Source organism: Colobus angolensis, unplaced genomic scaffold (assembly GCF_000951035.1).
Source record: "Colobus angolensis palliatus isolate OR3802 unplaced genomic scaffold, Cang.pa_1.0 Scaffold377, whole genome shotgun sequence".
Lineage (NCBI taxonomy): Eukaryota > Metazoa > Chordata > Mammalia > Primates > Cercopithecidae > Colobus > Colobus angolensis.
This window is the reverse complement of record NW_012117121.1, coordinates 380,153-402,962: the sequence shown is the minus strand read 5'-3', so window position 1 is coordinate 402,962 and position 22,810 is coordinate 380,153. Positions and strand designations below refer to the sequence as shown.

The 22,810-nt window shown below is 49.8% G+C and overlaps 1 protein-coding gene across 1 annotated transcript in view; it reads right to left on the bottom strand.

Moving 5' to 3' along the window:
- Window positions 1–7,720: 7,720 nt before the first annotated feature.
- GOSR2 (golgi SNAP receptor complex member 2) overlaps window positions 7,721–22,810 on the bottom strand; it is a 39,990-nt gene continuing 24,900 nt past the window's right edge. The window contains exon 7 of the mRNA XM_011953905.1: window positions 7,721–8,185. Within this exon, the coding sequence (XP_011809295.1) occupies window positions 8,073–8,185 (113 nt within the window). The 3' untranslated portion in view covers window positions 7,721–8,072. The remainder of the gene's footprint in view (window positions 8,186–22,810) is intronic.

The window sequence follows — 22,810 nt, the reverse complement described above, 5'->3', positions numbered from 1 at the left end:
TAAGGACAATGAGGATTATTGTTAGTTTTGTTTATCATATGAACTCTTTCCCTAAAGTACATTTGGTTCTCTGAAATGGATTCCCTGAACAAAAAAAAAGAAAATAGCAATTCATATTTGAAAAGCATTTGCAGTTTTCAAAGTACTTTCATAAGCATGATGAAAATAGTAGTGAATCCCTAATATGCCAAACACTGAGCTTCCACCCCCATGAAGGTTTTGGAACTGGTCCCATTGTACAGATGAGGAAACTGAGGCTCCAAGAGGTTGCAGTTGCCTGAGGTAGCGCAACTAGAAAGGGGCAGAGCTGGGATTCAAATCAGTTTCACTTGAGCTGACCTCCTTTGCTCCCCACAACACACTGGTAAGAGGAGCAGATGCTCCTCTAATTTCCTGTTTAGAGGAGAGGAAATTAAGGTTCTGTTTACTGATCTTGTCCAAGCTCATTCATTCCACCAGTGTCTATTGTGAATCTCCTGTGGGCTACGCACTGTGCCAGGCACCGGGGGAGCAAGGGGTGGCAGACCTAGAGTCTGGCCCTGGCCTGCAGCCCCAGAACCCCTGGCACTTGCTTTGCTCCCCAGGTAGCTGGTTCCATGTGTCTCAGGGTCTAGGTCAAACCCTCCACATCCTGTCCTCTGAGTCGGGGATAGTACTTCTGGGGTCAGCTGTGCCTTCACCAGCAAGATGTCCCCTAGAACGGGGGAAGTAGGGAGGGCTTACGTCACCACATCCGCTTACTTTCCCACTTGCTTGTCTAAGCCAAGTTCACATAGAGGGGTGCACAGCTGTGGCTGCTGGAGGTCACCCTCCCCAGACCCCAACTCAGTAGTAGACGGAAAGAAGCCTTGAGCATTGAGGGTGGCTTCAGAGGGAAAGAATTGAGTGTGCGAGGTGGTGGGTACAGCAGAAATGGCCCTCATCCAGCATTCCAGTTTTGGGGGAAAGGTATACGTGTACACATATGTTGCACGCATGCACACACATTTAATAAAAAGGACTTAAGTGGGATTTCTGAGTAGCACGTCTTGAGTGCAGATTCGTGTCAAGAAAGCAAGATTCTTTCTTGTCAGTAAAGATCACAGCAGATACACGGGGTGTCCAGGACAGCAAACCCCAGCTCCGCAGACGGGGCATGTGTCCCAGCCTCTGAGATGGCAGCATTGGGGGATGTTCTGAGGCAGCGCCTACTCACCCTTGCAGTCGTAGCTTTATTACTTAGACTTGAGATCCCATGATAGGCGCACTCCAGTCCATGGATAAGGAGAGTTTAACCCATGGGGAACGCTAGATCTCAACAATTTTCAACAACGAAGCAACAGAGGCTGGGTGTGGTGACTCATACCTGCATTCCCAGTAATTTGGGAGGCTAAGGCGGGAGGATCACTTGAACCCAGGAGTTTAAGACCAGCCTGGGCAACACAATGGACCCCATCTGTACACACACGCACACAAAAGAAAAAAGCAGTGGCAGACTGAGCAAGCCAGCTGTCATATAAGGTTGTCATCTGGTTGTGTGGTTAGGTAATGGGATCCAGATCACAATCAACTAATGAGTGGCAGAGCAGTGGGTACAGCAGAAATGGCCCTCATCTGACATTCCAGTTTTGGGGGAAAGGTATACATGTACACATGTGTGTTGCACGCATGCACACACATTTAATAATAAGGACTTCAATGGGTTTTCCCAGTAGCATCCCTTGAATGCAAATCCCACTGAAGTCCTTTTTATTTGACACTTTCCCACCTGGCTAAGTTAGAGCGAACACTACAAGAAGTTTTACACACCTAATAAACTTGACGTGCAAAACCTAGGTTTGCATGTCAGTGCTGGTATTGTTTAGGTGTGTCCTATGTCACTCTCCTAGTGCTGGGTGCTAAGGAGGTTGCAGAGGTGAAAGCAACTCAGGCTCTGCCCTCGAGATGCTAATAACATGGCTGCAGAGACAACCATCCATACGAGAGATTTAGTTCTGCCATCCTCTGTGCCTCAATTATTTCTGTTTGGGTAGCCAGCGTCAGCCAGTGAGGTACAGGGTTTGGGGTTATAGACCATCTGTAAACCCGGGTTTCTCCTGGGGCTCACTTTGCAGGGCAGTGCCCGGGCAGAAAGCCCAGGACATGGAACCTGCATGTTGACAGCGATGCAACCAGATGGGCAGAGGCCAACATCCGTCACCAGCGGTCACATTGTGCAGACTGCTGGTTCCCTGCTGAGCTGGGCCAGACTGTGGGAGGCTGACAGACCTGGATTCCACCTAGTGCTCCAAAGCTAAGGTTCAGCAAGGGCTAGGCGGGGCCCAGTATACAACCCTTTGCTGGGATCCTTTCCTGTCCCAGGTTCTCCTTCCATCTTGGCCAAGAGCCAGAGCTCCTTGCAGGGACTTCTTCCCATTATGGCTGGACTGGAAGGGAAGGAAGAAGGGAGAGGAACAGGAGAAGAGGAGGAAAGAGGAAGAATATGAAAGGAGAGCAGGCAGAAGATGGAATGGAGGAAGAAGGGAAGAGAGGAGGAAGAAGCGGGTGGCGGGAGAAGCAAAGCAGGAAGCCAGGGTCTCGCCTCCTGCCCCAGCCCAGCCCCAGGTTCTATCAGCACACAACCTGGGCCCACCACAGCAGGTTGTCCCCTCTGGGTGTCTCTATAGGAACATAAAGCAGGAAAGCAGCAACATTGAGGGTGATTATGGTTGAGACACTTCCCTGTCTTGGGAAGGTCTCTCCTCTCCCCCATGTGCCCTGTGCCCTCTGCCTACCCCACCAGCCCCAGGTCTGGCTGTAAGTGTGACCCTTCCTCACAGCCAGGCCCTGTGCCCTGACTTTCTCTCTACTTCCTAAAGCTTCACCCTCACCGGGGAGGGAGAGGCACCCAACAGGTGTGGCCTGGCACACAGAACAAAAACATGCACAGAACGAAAACAGGTTAGACGGGTGAGTGGGGGCCTGGTGAGGTGTGCACCGAGCCGCAGAGCTTGGGGCGTAAGAGACAAGTCTTTGATTCAGGCAGGCCTGGATGCAGGACTTCCTCCACACTTTCCAGTCATCAGAGAAAGTCGCTTCACCTCCCAAGGCCTGTTTCTTCGTCTGTAAAGTGAGGTACTCTAGCTGAGCTCTCTAGGTGGTTGGAAAGTTTAGGTGAGAAAGGGCATGAAAAGCTCCAACGTGTACATCCGTGTATTCATGGAGCCATGCAGCTTTGCCAGGATCTGTGTGGGGTTCAAGGTCAGCGAAGGATGTGGTTAGGCCAGGCCTGGGGGGGGATGCTGAGTCACAGAGCCCCCAACCCAGCACTGGAGGAGAGCCAGGCCATGCCAGGACCTTGACTGTCAGCTCAGAAGAGACTGCAGAAGCCACGGAGGGTGTCCTTATTATATTTTTCCTTTTTAATTAATTAATTAATTTATTTATTTTGAGAAGGAGTCTCGCTCTGTTGCCCAGGCTGGAGTGCAATAGCGCAATCTCAGCTCACTGCAACCTCTGCCTCCCAGGGTCAAGTGATTCGCCTGCCTCAGCCTCCCAAGTAGCTGAGATTACAGGTGCCCACCACGCCTGGCTAATTAGTAGAGACTGGTTTTCACCATGTTGGCCAGGCTGCTCTCAAACTCCTGACCTCAGATGATCCACTGTAAGTGCTGGGATTACAGGCGTGAGCCACCGTGCCCGGCCTGTTTTTTAAAGCGATGATACAAGTAATTAATATTTATAGCAACAACAACAAAAAGAAAAATGGTGGCAAAAAGTAGCCACATTCCTGCAACCTAGAAGAAATCACTATTAATCCTTTGGCATGTAGCCTTTCATATTTTGGGGGATCGATAGAATTAGGTTTGGGATTTTCTCCAGAAAATGTTATTCTAGCATATACGCTATTTCAAATGTATACCGTAATGCTGTTTTTTCACTTATCAGTGTATGATGACAAAGGTTCATGTCAGTACCTAATATCCACATGCGCCATCCTTCGCAGACTTGTACCCTGTTCTCTTTTATGCAAACATCACACTTCATTTCTCTGATCCCTTATTATGGGGCATAATGCTGTTTCCAGGTCTCTGAGCCTCTGTCCAGGTGAGTGGAGTGGCTCCAGTGCGCACCCCTGCCTCGCAGACAGGCTTTGATGCAAAAGCTCGGCTGATGATTGATTGTGGCTGGAGTCCTCATGTCGCAGCCTCTCTCCTCTGCTGTCTTGAGATTTTTTTTTTGTTTTTGAGACGGAGTCTCACTGTGTCACCTGGGCTGGAGTGCAGTGGCACAATCTCGGCTTGCTACAACCTGTGTGCCTCCCAGGTTCAAGCAGTTCTCCTACTTCAGCCTCACAAGTAGCTGGGATGACAGGTGTCCACCACCATGCCCCGCTAATTTTTGCATTTTTAGTAGAGACAGGGTTTCACCATTGTGGCTAGGCTGGTCTTGAACTCCTGACCTCAGGTGATTTGCCCACCTCGGCCTCCCAAAGTACTGGGATTACAGGCATGAGCCACCATGCCCAGCCTTTCTTGAGATCTTTTTGCAGGAAGCATCTTAACGCTTTAGGATGGAAGCTGTACCTGTTGTGAGGTGATGGGGTAGATGAGGCAGGACAGCCGTAGGATGGAACCACATTTACTGATCTCCATCACCAAGCACAGTGCTTTACAGATATTGTCTCATTACTTAATCCTCCAGCACCGCTCTATGCTGGGGATGATCATCATTTTACAGATGAGGAAACGGAAGCGCAGAGAGGTTAGTTGTAGCCAGCTAGAGCCAGGGGATTTGACCCCCGGTGTCTGCCTGCATGACCTGTGCTTTTTGTTCCCCAACCCATCACCAGGGCGGCTGGGGCAGAGGTGGGTGTTGAGGGATGCAGAGTGAGGAAGTGGGCACCAGAGAGGGAGCAAGAGGATCATGAAAGGTAACAAGAACCTCTCTTGCAATGGGAGAGTCGGGGGACCTCATGCCTTCTATACACTCAAATCTTCAGGCCAGGCCTGTGAGTCCCCACCACAAACCCATCTCACTGGTTTGAAGCCTCTTTCATTATTTTTTTCTCATGAACTCTTCCATGTTTAAGGCATTTATCCACCAAGCACATTGTCCTTACTGCTGAATAAGGAAACTGTCTGCTGTCTACACCTGCTCATCGGAGCTTCTGGCCATCAGGACAGAGGCTGGTCCCAGCCCAGAGCAAGGAAGCCTGATCATTCCATGGATCTTTAGGGTCTCCGGGCACAGGAAAGCAGCTCTGGCCCCTCTGCAGACTGGGGCTGGGGTCCTGTGCAGCTCTCTCACTGTGAAATAGGGGAAACAGCCCAGTGGGAGGAGGTGAGGGAACCAGCATTTGAAGGCTGCCTCCTTTCTGGCCACTCTGCCACCTGGCCCACCAGCCTCCTTCCTGCTGACACCAGCCAGCCTCCCTGCCCAGCTCTCAGTGGCCCCCCAGGGGGCACAAGGACCAGGGAGTCAACTTGGGGTCTTCAGTCCTCTCCAGAAGAGCAGCTAGAGTGTTCCCTTGTGGGGTAGGGGGAGCTTCGGGCCATAAGAAGACTCTGGAAACCTGGGAAGGTGGATGGAGAGAAGTATCTGGAGTCAGAAAAGGAAGCCAGAGAGGAGGACAGCCAGAGCGAGATGGCTTCCACTTCTCCTGGGAGGCCGGTGGCTGTGAGGACCTGTGCCATGGCCCGGCTGCATCCAGCATGAGAAGCTCAGTACTGAGGCAGCAGAGCAGGTCCACAGTGACTGTGGCGAGGGGCAGGTGTCGGCAGGGATGCTTTCAGGGCGGGACCCATTAGAACAATCATTTTTCAACCTCATGAGAATTACCTGGAGGAGCTTTTAAAAGTCCTGCTGTTGGGGTTGCACCCCAGACCAATTACATCAGAATCCTTGGGGGTCTGAACAGGTCCTGGGATTAGAAGGCCTTTCTGCATTCAATTACTGTAGGTGGCGCTAATCCCAAGTGATGCCCTGATGTTCCAGTCTCAGGTAGCCCCTGCTTTCTGCTTGTGTCCTGAAGATCCGTGTGGCCACTGTGGAGGTGCTGGTCGGGGAGGCAGGCAGAGGGCAGGGGACCTGTTTGAACTGTATGATTACACAGAACCAGCTGCGTGTGTAAGAGCAAGCTGACTAAGTTCTCTGAGTCACACTCTTCCCATCTGTAAAATGAGAATCGGAAAGCCCACCCTCTGGGTTTGTCGAGAGGATCTGACGGTGGTCGATGAGCTTGGCACAATGCTCTTCCTGTGGTAGGTGCTGGGCGACTGGTGATGGGTGTTATGACGGTGATGGTCTCTGCTCCAGTGGTCCCCGCATGGAGGGACACCCCAGGCAGGGCTTTAGGATGCAAGTGTGGGAATGAGTCACACATTCATTGGGTTGGGGCAGAGAAAGGAGGCAGTGCTGAGAGATAGAGTTGGGGACATTTTTTCCCTAATGATTCAGAAACAGGAGGACATGTTCAGGGGTGGCCACAGTGGGGAGGGAGAGGAAGAGGCTGGGTCTGGAATGGAGGAAGCTGGAGCAGGGAGGTCTCTGGACACCTCCTTCCTCATGGTTCCTTACTCAGAGTATTCACTGAGCGCCTGACTGGTGCAGGGTGCTCTATGGGGCTTGTTGGAACTGAAGAGAAGGAACATCAGTGAGGCACATACAAAGGTCTGCACTGGGCCATGCCGTATGCCCCAACCTGAAGAAGGCCCCCATCCCAGGCTGGTCCTCTTCCCAGGGCCCTGATTCTGTAAGAGCATCACCACTGTCATCTTCACAGCCACCAAGCAGGAAATCCTGTCTGACTGCCCACTGCTTCACCAAGCCTGGCGTGTTCACAGTGGCTCTCCCTCTTGGCCATCTCCCTGCTTAAGCTCTTGACGTTTTTGCCTGGGTTGTGCTATAGCCCCCAAATGGTCTCTGGGCCCCCTAGCCTCCCCTTTCCTTAGCCCTCCTTCACTGCCACCAAGGTGATTTGCCCAGAACACAGGTGGGACCATCTTGCTTCTCTCCAGTAGCCTGTTGTCTACAGAACTGTCTGACTGCTTGAGCCAGTTTTCAAGACCTCCTAGGGGCTGTCCTAAAACCTCTGCACCGGCCCATTTCCAGTATTTCCATGCGTCTGTGATCCAGCCCCCATGATGCACCCAGAGAATACTGCAGAGTTCACACTCCATGCCTCTGCTCCTGATGCTCTGCTTCCCCCAAATGCCTCTCTTCTTCTCTTCTGCCCTTTGAGAACTACTTATCCTCCAAGATCAAGCTCAAGTACAACCTCACCCATGAAACAGAGTTACAATCGCTTCTCACGTATCCCCTCCACACAATCTTTGTACATCTTTGTAATGACAGCTAATGTTGATTGAGCCCTTCTATGTGTTAGACTCTGTTCATGTATTAACTCTCCTGTTACCGTTTTTACTTTACATTTGAGGAAACTGAAGCCCAGCAAGTTTAAGAGACTTGTCTGAGGTTGTGCAGCCAATAGTGGCAGAGCTGGGATCCAAACCCAGGCAGACTGGTGTCTGAGCTCACACTCCAAACCAGCAGATAACATAGCCGCAGTGCATGGCGCATGCCTAGCTCTGCATCCTGTTATGGTTAGGTTCTCATGTGCGTCTTCCCCACTACACTTCCCCTGAGGACCAGAACTCTCTTCCCTGTGTTTGTATTTCCCACAGCACCCAGCACAATTCACTGTGGGAAGGCCACACACCTTTGTTGAACAAACAGCCCTGCTTTCAAGGGACTTCACATATCACAGAAATCAAAGACGTTTAATCAAATAAGCAAAACACAAGGAGGGTGAGCCCTTTCTCTAGCCAGATTCAAACACAATTTCATGAAAACAATTTCCCTTCAAGGTGCTAATAAGCATAATGGCCATTTAGAGAGGGCTCTTCACATGCCAGGAATAGTGTGAAGCACTTTTCATAATTCTGATTTTTCTCATCGGCCACATCAAATAATTCCTGCAAGGCAAATGCTGTTGTCATCTCCACTTAATGAAACAAGGCTCAAATTGCTTAGGTCATTGATCTGAAACCACAGCTAATAATTGACAGAACCAGAATTCAAATCCAAGCCTGAGTTCAAAAGGTATTTGGAGGTCAGGCATGGTGGCTCACACCTACAATCCCAGCATTTTGGGAGGCTGATGCAAGAGGATCTCTTGAGCTCAGGAGTTCGGGTCCATTCTGGGCAACATGGTGAGACCTCGTCTCTGCAAAAAAATTAGTCGGGTGTGGTGGGGGCACCTGTAGTTCCAGCTACCCTGGAGGCTGAGATGGGAGGATTGCTTAAGGCCAGCAGGTTGAGCCTGTGCCACTAAGTCATAAGGACCAAGTATCTGAGGGCCTTTAAGAGGCGTGAAGAGGTCACACAATGGGCCATGGTTGTGCCACTGCACTGAAGCCTGGGCAACAGCAAGACCCTGTCTCAAAAACTGTGTTTTGTTTTGTTTTGTTTTTGGTGGGGGGGAGAAGGTACATAGCTAGTACATTTCATACTTTCAACTACATTTTTAAAATGAAGCCATGCTTTGATTTTTCTGTCTCATTATTTGAGAAGCTGATGGAACACTTTTGTGAGCACTTCTTACTCTGTGGTGATCCCTCAATCATGAAATAGTACTACTGCTACTGGTGATGATGATGAAGAAGATGAGGAGGAGAGAAATGATCCACTGCTAGACATATTATAAGTAGATTAGTAGATGGTTATTTATAGACACTAAAAGTAGAGAAAGAAAGAGAGGATTAGATCAAGATGGTGGGCTAAATACTCCAGCCCTGCATCATTATAAACAGCAGGACATATTAAAGAAAAGCCATAGCAGCCAGAGGTAGTGGCTCACATCTGTGATCCCAGCACTTTGGGATGCCAAGGCGAGAGGATCACTTGAGCCCAGGAGTTCAAGACCAGCCTGGGCAACATAGTGAGATCCTGCCTCTACAAAAAATTGCAAAAATTAGCTGGGCATGGTGTTGTGTGCCTGTAGTCCCAGGTACTCAGGAGGCTAAGGTGGGAGGATCAATTGAGCCCAGGAGGTCGAGGCTGCAGTGTGCCGTGATCACACCACTGCACTCCAGGCTGGGTGACAAAGTGAGACTGTGTCTCAGAAAAAAAAAGAACAAAGAACAAAGAGAAGGCATAGCATTGCTGGAAAACAGAAGGGGTGCCCTGGGTGGACCAGAAACTATGAGGATTTCCTGGAAATTGGATGGCAGATTAGATCACGTTGAGGGGGATGCTCACAGTCCACACATCAGACAAGCAAGGTCCAACACAAAAGCTGGGAACTGCTCCAGAGTGCCCCACTCTGGGGCACAGTGGACAGGAAAGCAGGAGGGGCACCCCTGGGGTGCCATAGAAGTCATAGTCAGAAGGACCAGCCTTCTCTCTCCTTGTCCCAGCACTTCTTGTCAGCACAGGCAACACTCAGGCTTTGTCATGAGCAGGGCACCAGGGAGGATGCATAAAAGGAGAAATCATTTGTGCCCATGGGAGGCTGAAATGCACTAGCTGTAAAGATTGGGACAGGTTTGCAATTGCAATGAGAAAGCAGAGCTGCCCCCAGAGACATCCTTCCACTATGCCCTGGGCCCTGCCCACCCTAGAACATGCCTTGTTATTCCCCTGGCTGCAGACTTGGATAATGAGATACTCCACTTCTAAAAATGTGATTTTATATTAATGTTTCTGGGATACACGTATGGGCCATCACACATGTACTTACTGGAGGGTGAAAAACTCCAGTGAATTGCCATGGAGATGAAACCTGGAATGAGGTTGCCATGGTAACTAAATTGTTTCTGAAAGGCCACATCACCTTGGAAAGTAGGAAGCTCCTGTCAAAGCCTTGCAGTTAGAGGCTAAATCACAGACCTTCCCATCAGGGCCGGGTGCTCTTTCCGTTTCTATGATTTCTCCTTTTTTCTTTTCTTTTCTTGTCATTTCCAAGGACAGGCGATTTTAATTCTGGAGCCCTTAATCAAGGTCTGGCTGTGCCACTAGTAAGTCATGGACACCAGGTATCTGAGGGCCTTGAAGAGGTGTGAGGAAGTAGGCTGTCAGCTCCCATCTCTGGCTCTCTACTGACTTGCTGTGTGATCTTGGACAAGTCACTTCTCTCTTGTCCTGGATCTCTTCCCATGCAAATCGAGGAGACTGGACTAGATGGTCTCTGAGATCTTTCCCATGTTTTTTTCTCTCTCCCATGACGCTCTGTCTTGCTGGAGAACCACCCTCCCCAACTCTCGCCTCCCCAGCTATAGGCCAGCGAAGCTGTCCGTGGTGCTGAACACTTGGCTGTTGCGCTCCTAGGCCTTGTTCTGTTCTCCACAGGTCCCGGTTGCTCTTAGAGGCTGCTCATCTCAGACCAACTCCATAAGAAGTCTAGAAATCGGTGGGGTATGGTGGCTCACGCCTGTAATCCCAGCACTTTGGGAGGCCAAGGCAGGCGGATCACAAGGTAAGGAGATCAAGACCACGGTGAAACCACGTCTGTATTAAAAATACAAAAAATTAGCCAGGCGCTGTGGCGGGTGCCTGTAGCCCCAGCTACTCAGGAGGCTGAGGCAGGAGAATGGCATGAACCCGGGAGGCAGAGCTTGCAGTGAGCCGAGATTGTGCCACTGCACTCCAGCTTGGGTGACAGAGCGAGACTCCGTCTCAAAAGAAAAAAAAAAGAAAAAGTCTAGAAATCTGTTTGCAGCTGGAGAGGAGATTTCAAAGGGCCTTGGAGGACAGAGAGCCCTGGAGGAAGAATCCAATGTGTCCTAGCCTGATTCTGACACTTGTTCTCAGTGGGTTTTTGATGAAGCCACACCTCCTCTGTGGACTTCAATTTTCTCATCTGTGAAACTGAGGTAGGGACTAAGATGGTCCCTAACACCTGATTGTCCCAGAAGAGTCCTGGAAGCTTGCCTTGGATATGGGGAAAGGAGAGCCCATACCAACTCAGCCACACTTGTAATCCCAGCACTTTGGGAAGCTGAGGTGGGAGAATTGCTTGAGGTCAGGAGTTTGAGATCAGCCTGAGCAACAAAGTGAGACCCTCTACAAAAAATAAGTCAATTAGGCCGGACGCAGTGGCTCAAGCCTGTAATCCCAGCACTTTGGGAGGCCGAGATGGGCGGATCACGAGGTCAGGAGTTAGAGACCATCCTGGCTAACACGGTCAAACCCCGTCTCTACTAAAAAATACAAAAAGCTAGCCGGGCAAGGTGGCTGGCGCCTGTAGTCCCAGCTACTCGGGAGGCTGAGGCAGGAGAATGGCGTAAGCCCGGGAGGCGGAGCTTGCAGTGAGCTGAGATCCGGCCACTGCACTCCAGCCTGGGCGACAGAGCAAGACTCCATCTCAAAAAAAAAAAAATAAGTCAATTAGACAGGTGTGATGGCACGCACCTGTAGTCTCAGCTACTTGGGAGGCTGAGGCAGGAGGATCACTCGAGCCCAGGAGTTCAAGGCTGCAGTGAGCTGTTATTGTGCCATTGAACTCCAGCCTGGGCAACAGAGCAAGATGCTATTCTCTTAAAAAAAAAAAAAAAAAAAAAAGGAGAAAAAGAAAAAAAAAGAGATTCAGCCAGTCCCCACCTCTCCAAAACTCAAGCTTCTCCAGTGGTGACTGTGGGTGGGGAACAAGGCACACTCCCTTGTCAAGAACATGTGTCCTTTGTCTGGAAGAAAAGACAGGCAGTGAGCAGATGTAGCATTTACATTTTCTCAAGTGACAACTGAACACTGAGGATGATTAGTGCTTGTTATGAAGTGTGTCCAAACTATAATAAAATCTCCAATTATATCATCTGCCTACTTTTTTTTTTGAGACCGAGTCTTACTCTGTCACCCAGGCTGGAGTGCATGGTGTGATCTCGGCTCACTGCAACCTCTACCTTCCAGGTTCAAGCAATTCTTGGGCCTCAGCCTCCCAAATAGCTGGGATTACAGACACCTGCCACCACACCCAGCTAATTTTTGTATTCTTAGTAGAGACAGGATTTTACCTTTTGGCCAGGCTGGTCTTGAACTCTTGACCTCAAGTGATCCACTCACCTTGGCCTCCCAAAGTGCTGGGATTATAGGCGTGAGCCACCATGCCCGGCCATCATCTGCCTACTTAACTGGTCATCTTTATAGAATCCACTTTCCTGCTCAGTAGCACAGGATGAAGAAAGACAAGGAAGAGAAAGCTTAAAGGGAGCTCATACAGACATCATGATTTGTTGTGAAATGTCTTGTGTTTTTCATCCCTCAGCTCTCCCACTTGGTCACATAATGCAATGGTTGAGAGTGTTAAGTCCCTAATCAAGAAGCCCTTGATTCAAGCCCTGCTTCTATTGTTTGTTAGCCATGTGGCATTCTTTCCAAGCCTGTTTCTTCATTTGCAAAATGCGAGTTAGTTATACATACCTCTAAGTATGTTTGAAAGGATTAAATCACATCATTGATGAAAATGATGAGTAAGCAGAGGGTCTAGCACACATTGAAAGATTCTTTCAGTTATCTATAACTGCATTACTACTCCCAGAAATTTCCGGTTTTATGGAAACCACATCATTATCTCTCATGATCCTGGAGGTTGACTGGGCTCAACTGCACAGTCCTGCTGCATGTGATACTGGCAGGAACTGCAGTCTTCAAGGACTTGGCTGGCTAGAGTATCTCGCACCCTGGCAGGGACAGCTGGAATGCTGGGCTCTGCTGAGATGGGTGGACCTCTTTCCTCTCCTTATCATCTCATGGCATTTCCTCCATGTGGCTTCTCCACACAGTCTAGACAGCAGCACAGCTATACTTGATGTATGGCAGGTTTCTTCCCAAAAGTGCAAAATCAGTTTCCAGACCTCAATAATTGGCCCAGAATCAGCATAATTTCTCCTCTGCCACATCCTGTTTATTAAAATGAATCACAGGGCCAGTCCAGATTTGATGTGTGAGGAGATTACACAAAGGCACGAATACTGGGAGGCATGGTTCATTGGGGGTATCTTTGAAAACCAACTACTACACTGATCAATACTTTTTTTTTTTTTTTTTGAGATGGAGTCTTGCTCTGTCGCCCAGGTTGGAGTGCAGTGGCATGATCTCGGCTCACTGCAACCTCCGCCTCCCGGGTTCAAATGATTCTCCAGGCTTAGCCTCCCACATAGCTGGGATTACAGGCTCATGTCATCATGCCCGGATAATTTTTTGTGTATTTTTAGTAGAGACGGGGTTTCACCATGTTGGCCAAGCTGGTCTTGAACTCCTGACTTCATGATCTGCCTGCCTCGGCCTCCCAAAATGCTGGGATTAGAGGTGTGAGCCACCACGCCTGGCCTGTATTTTATTTTTGGAATTCCAACTATGTCCCACTCCCTTATCTCCATTTTAGAAATATTATGTTTTTGGATTTGCACAGTTTTTATTTAATCAACAAGTATTTGTTGATTAAATAAAATGATTTGGAATCATTGGTCACCACCCTAACTATAATCCCCTAGGGCAGCAGTCATGTTTCTGTTTCTCCTGTGTCATCTCACAGGTTTAAGACAGGGCTCTGCATACAGTAAGCATTAGATAAAGGGTGTACATTTTGTTGGATATTAATATTTCTATACTAGCTTTATTTTTGGTTAATTTCTTTGTGTATCTCTTCTTCAACTCATTGCTTGCAAATTTTCTATGTCATTATATTTTAGGTACACATCATATAGCTGGATCTTTTTTAAAAAATATAATCTTTTTTTTTTTTTTTGAGGCGGAGTCTCGCTCTGTCGCCCGGACTGGAGTGAAGTGGCCAGATCTCAGCTCTAAGGGTGGGAGGATTTTCCATGGTTAGTGAGACGAAAGGAAAGGGAAAAGTTTTTTAGTGGAGAGTGGGATGGCAAAAGAGAGATCCCAGAATAGGAAAAAAGTGCTCAAGAAATGTCCTACCTTAATCCTTTCCCACCATAATTCAGCTTAAGGGGACTGCTATCCATGGGAGTTGGTATGAAAAGTTTTGGTTGTCCTCTTGAGGAAAAATCACATGGCTAAACATTTATAATAGTAATAAGCTCTTGAGAGTGGTTTTTTCCCCAAAAACCTGGGCTTCCAAATGCAAATGAAACCAAGAAGAACCTTTTTCTTTGCTCCAGAGATAGTCCCCAAAAGAAAGATGAAAAAGCTCTCCTTTCTCAAGAGGTTTAAGGCAATCTAAGCTGTAGGATCTGAAAAATAGCCAATGGCTTTTGAGGACTACCAGACAAAAAGAAATACACTTAAAAGGATGTGGGTGGGAAGGGGGTTGGATCTATGTTACTCCAAAAAGAAAGCAGAATGCTTTTCCTTTTTGAGCCAAACGTTTTTAAAAATCTTTGTCAATTGGAAGTTACACACTCTACTACCTGCTCTGAGCTCACAGTCAGTCTGTTCATCTGTCTGGTGGTAGGACACAGGTGACGCTTCTGCCACTAAACCCCACCTCCCACCTTCCCACCATCTCATCAGTATTGCTGCCTAGCCACATTCTGGGTTCCCACCACAGTCTTCGTACTGACTCTCACCTGACCCAGGAGACTCCTCTGCCTGGTAAGAAGAGCCTTGCATGTAGCTACCTTTCTCAGGTCACTCTTCATGGCTGCCTTGAAACCTCTTATCTTTGCATTGGCAGTGACTTTGGTAAAAGCATTTCTCATCTCATGCATTCACTCAGCCTTGTAATAGTTCTTGGAGGTAGGTTGTACATTTCACTGTAGAGGAAACTGAGGGGCCACACAGCAAGTCTGGGAGGGGAGCAGAGTAGGCTAGAGCTCCGTTCTCCTAACCTATGTCATGTGTCAGCTCCCCTGAGCTGGCACATCCCACTGGCACATCTCACTGTGGTGTCCCACACCCAGACCTCTACGCAGCTCCAAAGGAGCTCACACAGACATCTCTAAGGCTTCTTCCAGATCCTGCTTCCAATGGGTCTTGGCTTAGTCAGGCTGTGAGACACCTTGTTTCCTGCCATCAGCACTTCCTTCAGTTTGAGAATAAAAGGAAACTATTCTCTGAGCCCCCACACACGTTTCCCACCCCCAGTCTTCTTTGCTAGCTCCCGCTGTTGCAACTGTCAGGAGTGAGTTTTTGGGTAATTGTTGCCATGGAGATCCTGTCTTGAATTATTGTGCAAATGTGTCCCATCTTTCTCCTTATTTGGTGTGTGATTTGGATGCCTGTAAAATGCGAAGGTTGATGGCTCCACTCCCCTGCCCTCCAAGTTGGTTCGCCTGACCAAACCTTCTTTGCAGTCTGCTCCCCATTCCCAGCTCCTCTGAGGCCCCCTGGTCAGTCGCTGCCAATGGAAAGAAAGTCCTGCACAAACAGGGAGAGGAGAGCCACTCTCCATGGGTGATGGGTGAGATGACCCCAGGCCAGTGACATTTGGCAGCAAAGACGCCCAAATCAGCAGCCATAAGCTCCTTGGTGGGAATGAGCCACCAACTCTCAAAAGTTAGGAGTCGCTCAGCCAGATCTCCGACTCCCTCCCACTTCCATCGCCGTGCTAGGCACACTGATCCCTGCTGCAGCACCCTGGGTGAGCACCTTGCCTCCACTTCCCTTGGGTGCTCATCCTCCTCCACGGAGATGTCTGGATCATTAGCACTGACTGCGTCATGTCTCTCTCCTGTCTGAGATCTGGCCCATTTCCCCATCGCTTCTTCTACAAAATATAGGTTCAAACTGCATCCAAGGGCTTCCATCAATTCCCTTCTCTCTACCAAACAAATCTTCCTTCATGTCTTCTCTGCCTCTCCCCTTCTCCTCACCTGGGCTTTCTGCTGTCTGGGTTTTGTTTGTTTGTTGTTTGTTTGTTTGAGATGGAGTCTTGCTCTGTTGCCCAGGCTGGAGTGCAGTGGCACAATCTCAGCTCACTGCAACCTCTGCCTCCCAGGTTCAAGCCATTCTCCTGCCTCAGCCTACTGTGTAGCTGGTACTACAGGCACCCACCACCACACCTGGCTAGTTTTTGTATTATTAGTAGAGATGGGGTTTCACCATGTTGGCCAGGCTGGTCTCAAACTTCTGACCTCAAGTGATCCACCTGTCTCAGCTTCCCAAAGTGCTGGGATTATAGGCATGAGCCACCGTGCCCAGCCTGGGTTTTTTTTTTCTTTTTGAGGTAGGGTCTCACTCTGTTGCCCAGGCTGGTGTGCAGTGATGTAAACCCAGCTCACTGCAACTTCCACCTCCTGGGCTCAAGCAGTCCTCCCATCTCAGCCTCCAAAGTAGCTAAGATTACAGGCACACGCCACTGTGCCTAATTTTTGTATTTTTGTAGAGACGGTGTTTCACCATGTCACCCAGGAAGGTCTTGAACTCTTGGGTTCACGCGATCCACCCTCCTGGGCCTCTCAAAATGCTGGGACTACAAATGTGAGCCACCGTGCCCAGCTCTCTGGAGTTTTGATTCAGCTGTCAGTGGGCAGCCTCGCCTACCTCACCCCCGCCACCTTTATGCATCGATTTTTCCTTCCTGCATGGCTTTCCCTCTTTTGGGGATTCATCACTTTCTTCCCTCCATTAGCATCCTTCCTTGCCACATGCTCACTGTGCAGCTGCTCTTTCAAGGATTTAGTCTTGGGGCGGGCGTGAGGGGACTCAAAGGCAGGGCAGCATGCTGAAGAGAGCAGATGGTGGTATCCTCTCCCGCCAGCACTGGCAGCCACACCGGCTACTCCCATCCAACAGGAGCTATGAGACAGTAGACACACGGCCACCCCCTCAACGTCTACTTGCATTTGACAAGCTTCCCAAGAAAGGGATTCATCATTACACAACAGTCAAGGGACAAGAGAAATAAAAAACACTGGCAAGGGCTTGGTGCAGTGGCTTACGCCTGTAATCCCAGCACTTGGGGAAGCCGAGGCAGGTGGATCACCTGAGGTGAGACAGGAACCCTGTCTCTACTAAAAAAATACAAAAAAAAATTAGCCAGGCATGGTAGTGTACACCTGTAATCCCAGCTACTCAGGAGCCTGAGGCAGGAGAATTGCTTGAACCCAGGAGGCGGAGGTTGCAGTGAGCTAAGATGGCAGCATTGCACTCCAGCCTGGGCAACAAGAGTGAAATTCCGTCTAAAACAAACAAACAAAAAATACTGGCAAGGCAGAATCCTGGCCTTAGGCAGGTAGGGATTTCTACACCAGAGGGGACAGGATCTGAGTTGAACCCTCACAAGTGCTGTTGAATAACAGATTCTGATCCAGAACTAGCCTTATGTGCTGTGAATCAGTTTTTCCCTGAAGGTTAAGATGGACCCTCCTGCTAACTATTCCCGGCTACCTTCTTCCTCCCACTCTCCATCTCTACAGGGTTCAGACTCCGTATCTTCCTGTCTTGCCAAGGAGGCTCCATGGGGCATGGAAAGATTTTCCGTTCCCAGTCTGATGTGAGGGAAGAGCATCTGGATCCCAATGGGATAAGAGATTAAGAGTCCTCGCCCTCAGGAAGTTGCTAGTCTGATGGAGACACAGCTCTTGCTCTAGAGAGTTCGGGAGAGTCAGCTGGTAGGGTGGGGTGGGGTGAGAGAGGTGAGACACACACACAACTATGCTCAAATACTCATGGAATCCAAGTACTGCTGAATCAAAGTGTTAACAAAAGTGAGTGTTCACAAGGTAGTTAGGATGATGGAGTTAAGATCTGGTTTGGAAGGCTTCCTGGAGGAGGTGAGTGCAGAAGGAATGGCTTCGTGAAGAGGAAATGGGATTCCAAGCCATGCACTGCTTCAGATCTTGGCCTCAGATGAGATGTGCTTGGCCTCAGATCTCCATAGGGAATTAATGAGTTTTTCCTTAATGAGTCTAGTTCAGATGTCAAGTCTTTTCAAGCCTTTATTTGACTCGTTGAGATAAGAATTGGCAGTGGGGCGGGGGCGGGGGTGGGGGGAGCGCAGAGTCATTTGAATGAATGTAAGATGCTAGCTTTGCATCTAGCATCTTATGTGGGGTAGCTTGGGAGGGGAGAACAGAGGCAGGGAAAGACATGGGTTTGGTCTTGTGGAGGTTTGCACTGAGGGGTCTTTCACTGAAAGAGATGGAGACCCAGTGCAAACCAGCTTAAGTAGGACAAGGATTTATTGATTTATTGATTGGCTCTCCAAATTGGGAAGTTCTGAGGCTTCAGGCATGGCTCAATCCAGGGGCTTAACTGATATTGCCATCTCTCTCTCTCTCTCTCTGTATGTGTGTGTGTGTGTGTGTGCGTGCGCGTGTGTGTGTGTGTGTTTTGCTTTCTTCTTGGATCACTTTATTCTCAGGTGGCCTCTCTCACATGGCTGGAATAAAAGTTTGTCTCCATCTTAGCCATCAGTTAAGACTGGACTAAAGGAGCCATGTTCCTTTTGAAACCCTTTCCCAGAAGTCTCTCCCAACAACTTCTGACCATATCTTATTGACCAGAACTGGGTGACATGACCCCTACCTGCAAGAAAGTCTAGAGGCACAAATATCTTCAACTGGACTTCTTGCTAGATCAACAAAAGCGGCGTGTAGCTAGTGAGAACACGGGAGGAATGGATGTTGGTCAGGAAACCAGCAGTGTCTATGGGAATTCCAGGGAAGATTCTGATTGGCTCTCTGCACAGCCATGTGGTCACCCTGAACTGACCGCTGTGGGCTGCTGACCCCATGCTGCATGGACCAGGCCTGCTTCGGGTGCTGACCCTGCTGGAGGAGGCAGCCCCCGTTGAGTCCCGTGGCACAGGTTTTCCACAGGAAGGAGAGACAATGGTACCAGCAGAAGGGGATAAGGATTTGTAGTCCAAAGACGAGATGCTGAGTAGATAAATGACATCCACCCACTATAAGAATTTTCTGGAATAGAAAGAAAATGCACCGAAAAAATAGCTTCAGAAAAAAATTTTAAAAAACCAGCTTCAGGAATCTCCCCCTCTCCCTGATGCAATATATACGAAGTTATATTGCAGGAACCAAATATAGCCGCTCTGAGAGGATGCAGAGAAAAACGGTTTAGAAAGGAAGACTTCCTGGTGGGGGTGAACATGGAGCTGGGCTGTGAGGGAGGTGATGTCTAGTGGGGAGAAGCAGGGAGGCAAAAGCCCCAAGTTAGCCAGATTTTTCTTGCAAGGCTGAGAGCAGGGCTGGCGGGCAGAGATGGGGAAGAGAGGGCCCTGTGTGTTCTCCCACCCTGGGGAGTTTTTCCCCTCTGAGTGTACCTGGGCCCCAGAAAACTAGAGGTTTCCTTTTCCCCTTGTGTCAGTATCTGACTTTGGGGAAGTCAGCATTACCCTGGCCTGGGAGGTTGCGCAGAGGGGAACGGGGAAGCTCTCCAATGCTAAGTTCTAGAAGAATGGAGTAGGGTGGCCTCAACATGGGGGCAAAAGAAAGTCCCTGGGAACAAGTTCCTAATCCAATTAGCAGGTGATTATATGGTGGTTTTCAAGGGCTATGCCAGTTACCAGGCACCTCCTAGGAGGCTCTCTCTGGCAGTTTGACAAGTCACTGCTAAACCTGTGATCTGGAGACGTGGGCTGGCGCGGCAGCTGGGCGATGAGCCCAGGCTCAGACAGCTGGGGTGGGAATCTTTAAGGATGAAATTGATGGGTAAGGAGCTTGCTGTTGTTATGGAAACGGGCTCTGGGTGAATGAGCTCTGGTCCAATGGGTAACCCGTGGGGAGAGTGCCACCCCTACCAGACTTCCCTGTGGGCGGCCAGCGGGTAGCTCTGGAACCCGCCGTTCCAGCCAAGACAGTGGGCTGTGTCCACCTCTGTCTGCCTCCTCCTAGGGACAGCATAGTCTGTCCCTGAGGGGTGTGGAGAGATGCCCTCAAGCCAGAAAAGCCTTTGGCGTGGCTCCTGCCACCCTGAAATAGCTGTGCCTGGCATGAACCTGGTACAGTGACAGGCCATGGGCATGTATTTGGGGCGAGGGCCACAGGCTAGTTTAGGACGGCGTGGCATGGTGAGACTGTCCCTGGGCAGCAGCACTGGACTGGGAGTCGGTGACTTCCCCCTCTGACTCCAGATCTCTCATCACCAACTGACTGGGTCACCCTTGGCAAGTCATTCTCCCCCAGAAAGTCTGGCTTGGTCCCCAAGACCACTTCTGGTCCCACTTTTTTTCTGCTCTGGGACTTGGAACTGGACGGTTTTGATCTCATCAGCCCCATGTCGCAGCCCACTGAACTACCCCACCACAGAAGAGTGCCCCACACAGACCAGTCCCACCCTCTCAGGCCACTGAGCAGGGCCCCGGGCAGGCAAGACGGTGGGACAGCCCCATCCCGTCGGCCCTTGTTGCTCGGGGTCATCTTCCCTGCTAAGTTAACATGGTGGAAGTTCCCGAAGCTCATGGCTGCTCCTGAATGCTCTTGGAGACAGGCCTAATAAGCTGCCTGGTTCAACAGGTGCTATTTTAATTGAGCCTTTCCCTGGGACAAGTGTGAAGGAAAAAGCAATTTGCAGTATGGGCTTTTGGCTCTGGCACTGATCATACACTTAGCAATTTCATCTTCTCCCCCTCCATCTCCTTCTTTTCCCTCCCCTCCTCTCCATCCTCACCCTCCTGGCCCTTTCACGTGCCCCTGCCACCTCCTCAGCCAGCTGCCTCCTTCTTACCGACAAGAGGCAGAGAGTCCACACTCTCTGGGAACCAGTATGGAGGGAAGAAGACCCAAGAATCCAGCTGGGGGTGAGGGATAGGAACAAGAAGTGACTCAGGGGCTGCTCTCAGCCCCTGTGAACTCTTGCAGAGACATTGAAAAATACTGAAAAGGCAACAACTGAGAAAGAGAATCTCAAGTTCCTATGATAAGAAAGTAGGTTCTCCCTGTGTTTATCCCATGCTGCCTCCAGGTGGCCCCACGGTCTCTCTTTGGGATTTGGTTTCCTCTTCAACACACACTGCTCACTCCAATTTCAATCAATATGAAGTGCCTACTGTGCGCAGAGGGCCAGGGACTGGAGGAGGGCAGGGAGCAATGAGTCTGCTCTTAGGCACCCCGCGTCTGGCCCCAGCTTACCTCTGCACCCTTTCTTCCCTCCTCCACACTGAACCTGAAGCCTGAGCTCCAGCCACAGAATCCTCCTGCCCTTCCCAGAGCACACCCCTTTGCTAGATGACTGCCTCTGCTGAGACCTTCCTCCCAGGCTCCACTGGCTCCAGTCTGACTCATCTGAGATTCAGATCAAAAGCCTCTTTCAGGGTCCCAGGGTAAGTAGATACTACTTCTGCCTTGGCCCTAAGCACCCTGTACCTATGTGACGGTTTGTGCATTGTATTGCTGAATGCTCATGTATGCCTTCCCAGCTAGATGTGAGCATCATTCAAGGGGAGTGTGGCAGCCTGTATTTTCCAAAGATGGCCATCCCCTCTGTCGATTCCATCCCACCTGCTCTTAGAATGTGACCAACATTCTTCCCACTGAGAGGCAGCTGGGGGCTTGTGACCATGTGGCTTGTGATCACAACAGTCAAAGAAGTATGGCAGAACAGAGGCCCTGTGATTCCCGAGGCTTGATCATAGAAAGCGCACAGATCCCACCTGCTCTCTCCCTTGGGATACTCACCCTTGGAACTCAGCCACCATGCCCTGGAAGCCCTGGCCCCATGGAGAAGCCGTGTGCAGGTGTTCCAGAGGATAGTCCCAGCCCAGGGCTCAGCAACAATGTGTGCCAGCCACATCAGTGAACCTTCAGATGATTCTCCTCCCAGTCTTCGAATCTTCCATCTGAGGCCCCAGACATCACTGAGCAGAGACAGCTATCCCAGTCATGCCTGGTCCCCAGTTCTTATGCTCAGAAGCTGTGAGGCGTAGCAACTGAGAGCTACTGCTGTCTGCCCCCATGTTTTGTGGTGATTTATCAAACGGCAGTGGATCACAGTGCAGGCGGGTCATGTCTGTTCTCCAAGGCCCAGCCCTGTGACTGGTACCTGGTGGGTGCCCAGTTTATAGTTATCGAAAGAACGGATGAATGAATTTTAGCAGGCAACAATCGTAGACTGACCTGTCAATCATCATCCTCATCTTTGCTACATCCTCCCACCATGGTTCCACTCCTCTCAGGGAACCCAGGCAGTCCCAAGCCCAGCCTTGATGATGTCACCGAGCCCTAAATCAACCAGCTCTGCAGGCTGCCCCGCATCCACAAGTTCTTACTAATTAAGCTCCTTAGATCAGTATCCAATCCTAGCAGCAAGACTCTGGGATTTCTGGCACTTGCAGCCCTGCGCATCCTCACTGATCCACGTGCTTGATTGGTTTTGTCTTCACCACAGTTCTGTGAAGTAGGCCATTATTAGCATTCCCATTTCCCCTAGGAGGACACTGAGGCTGGAAGAGAAACAGGGAGTGAGCAAGTCCTAATAGGTAATGAACTGGAGATTTGAGTTCAGGTCTTCTGATGCCAAACACAGGAATACATGTGCAATATCATATCTTGTAACAAATAAACTCTAACTGGCAAATACTTGCAGTCCTTTCTTTGGGGATATCAGATCCTTGACTCACAATCACACCAGCTGAATGAAGGGATCAGACCTGGGTCCTAAGCAATGCTAATGAATAACCACGACAAAACCTCAGTTACCATCTTTCTATGTCCTGGTCTGTGCAGTATGCAGTGGTCACAGCTGCCCTGTGAGATGGGCATTATTGACCTGTAAAAGGTGACAGAACAGAGGTGTGGAGAGGCGAGGTGGCTTGCTCGGGGTCTCACAGCTAAGGGGCAGAGCTGATCTTCACACTCCACCTGCTTGACTCCAGTCACTAAAGGTCTTCTGTCTCCTGACAAAAATCACTTCTAGGTCGGGCGCGGTGGCTCATGCCTGTAATCCCAGCACTTTGGGAGGCTGAGGCGGGTGGATCACCTGAGGTCAG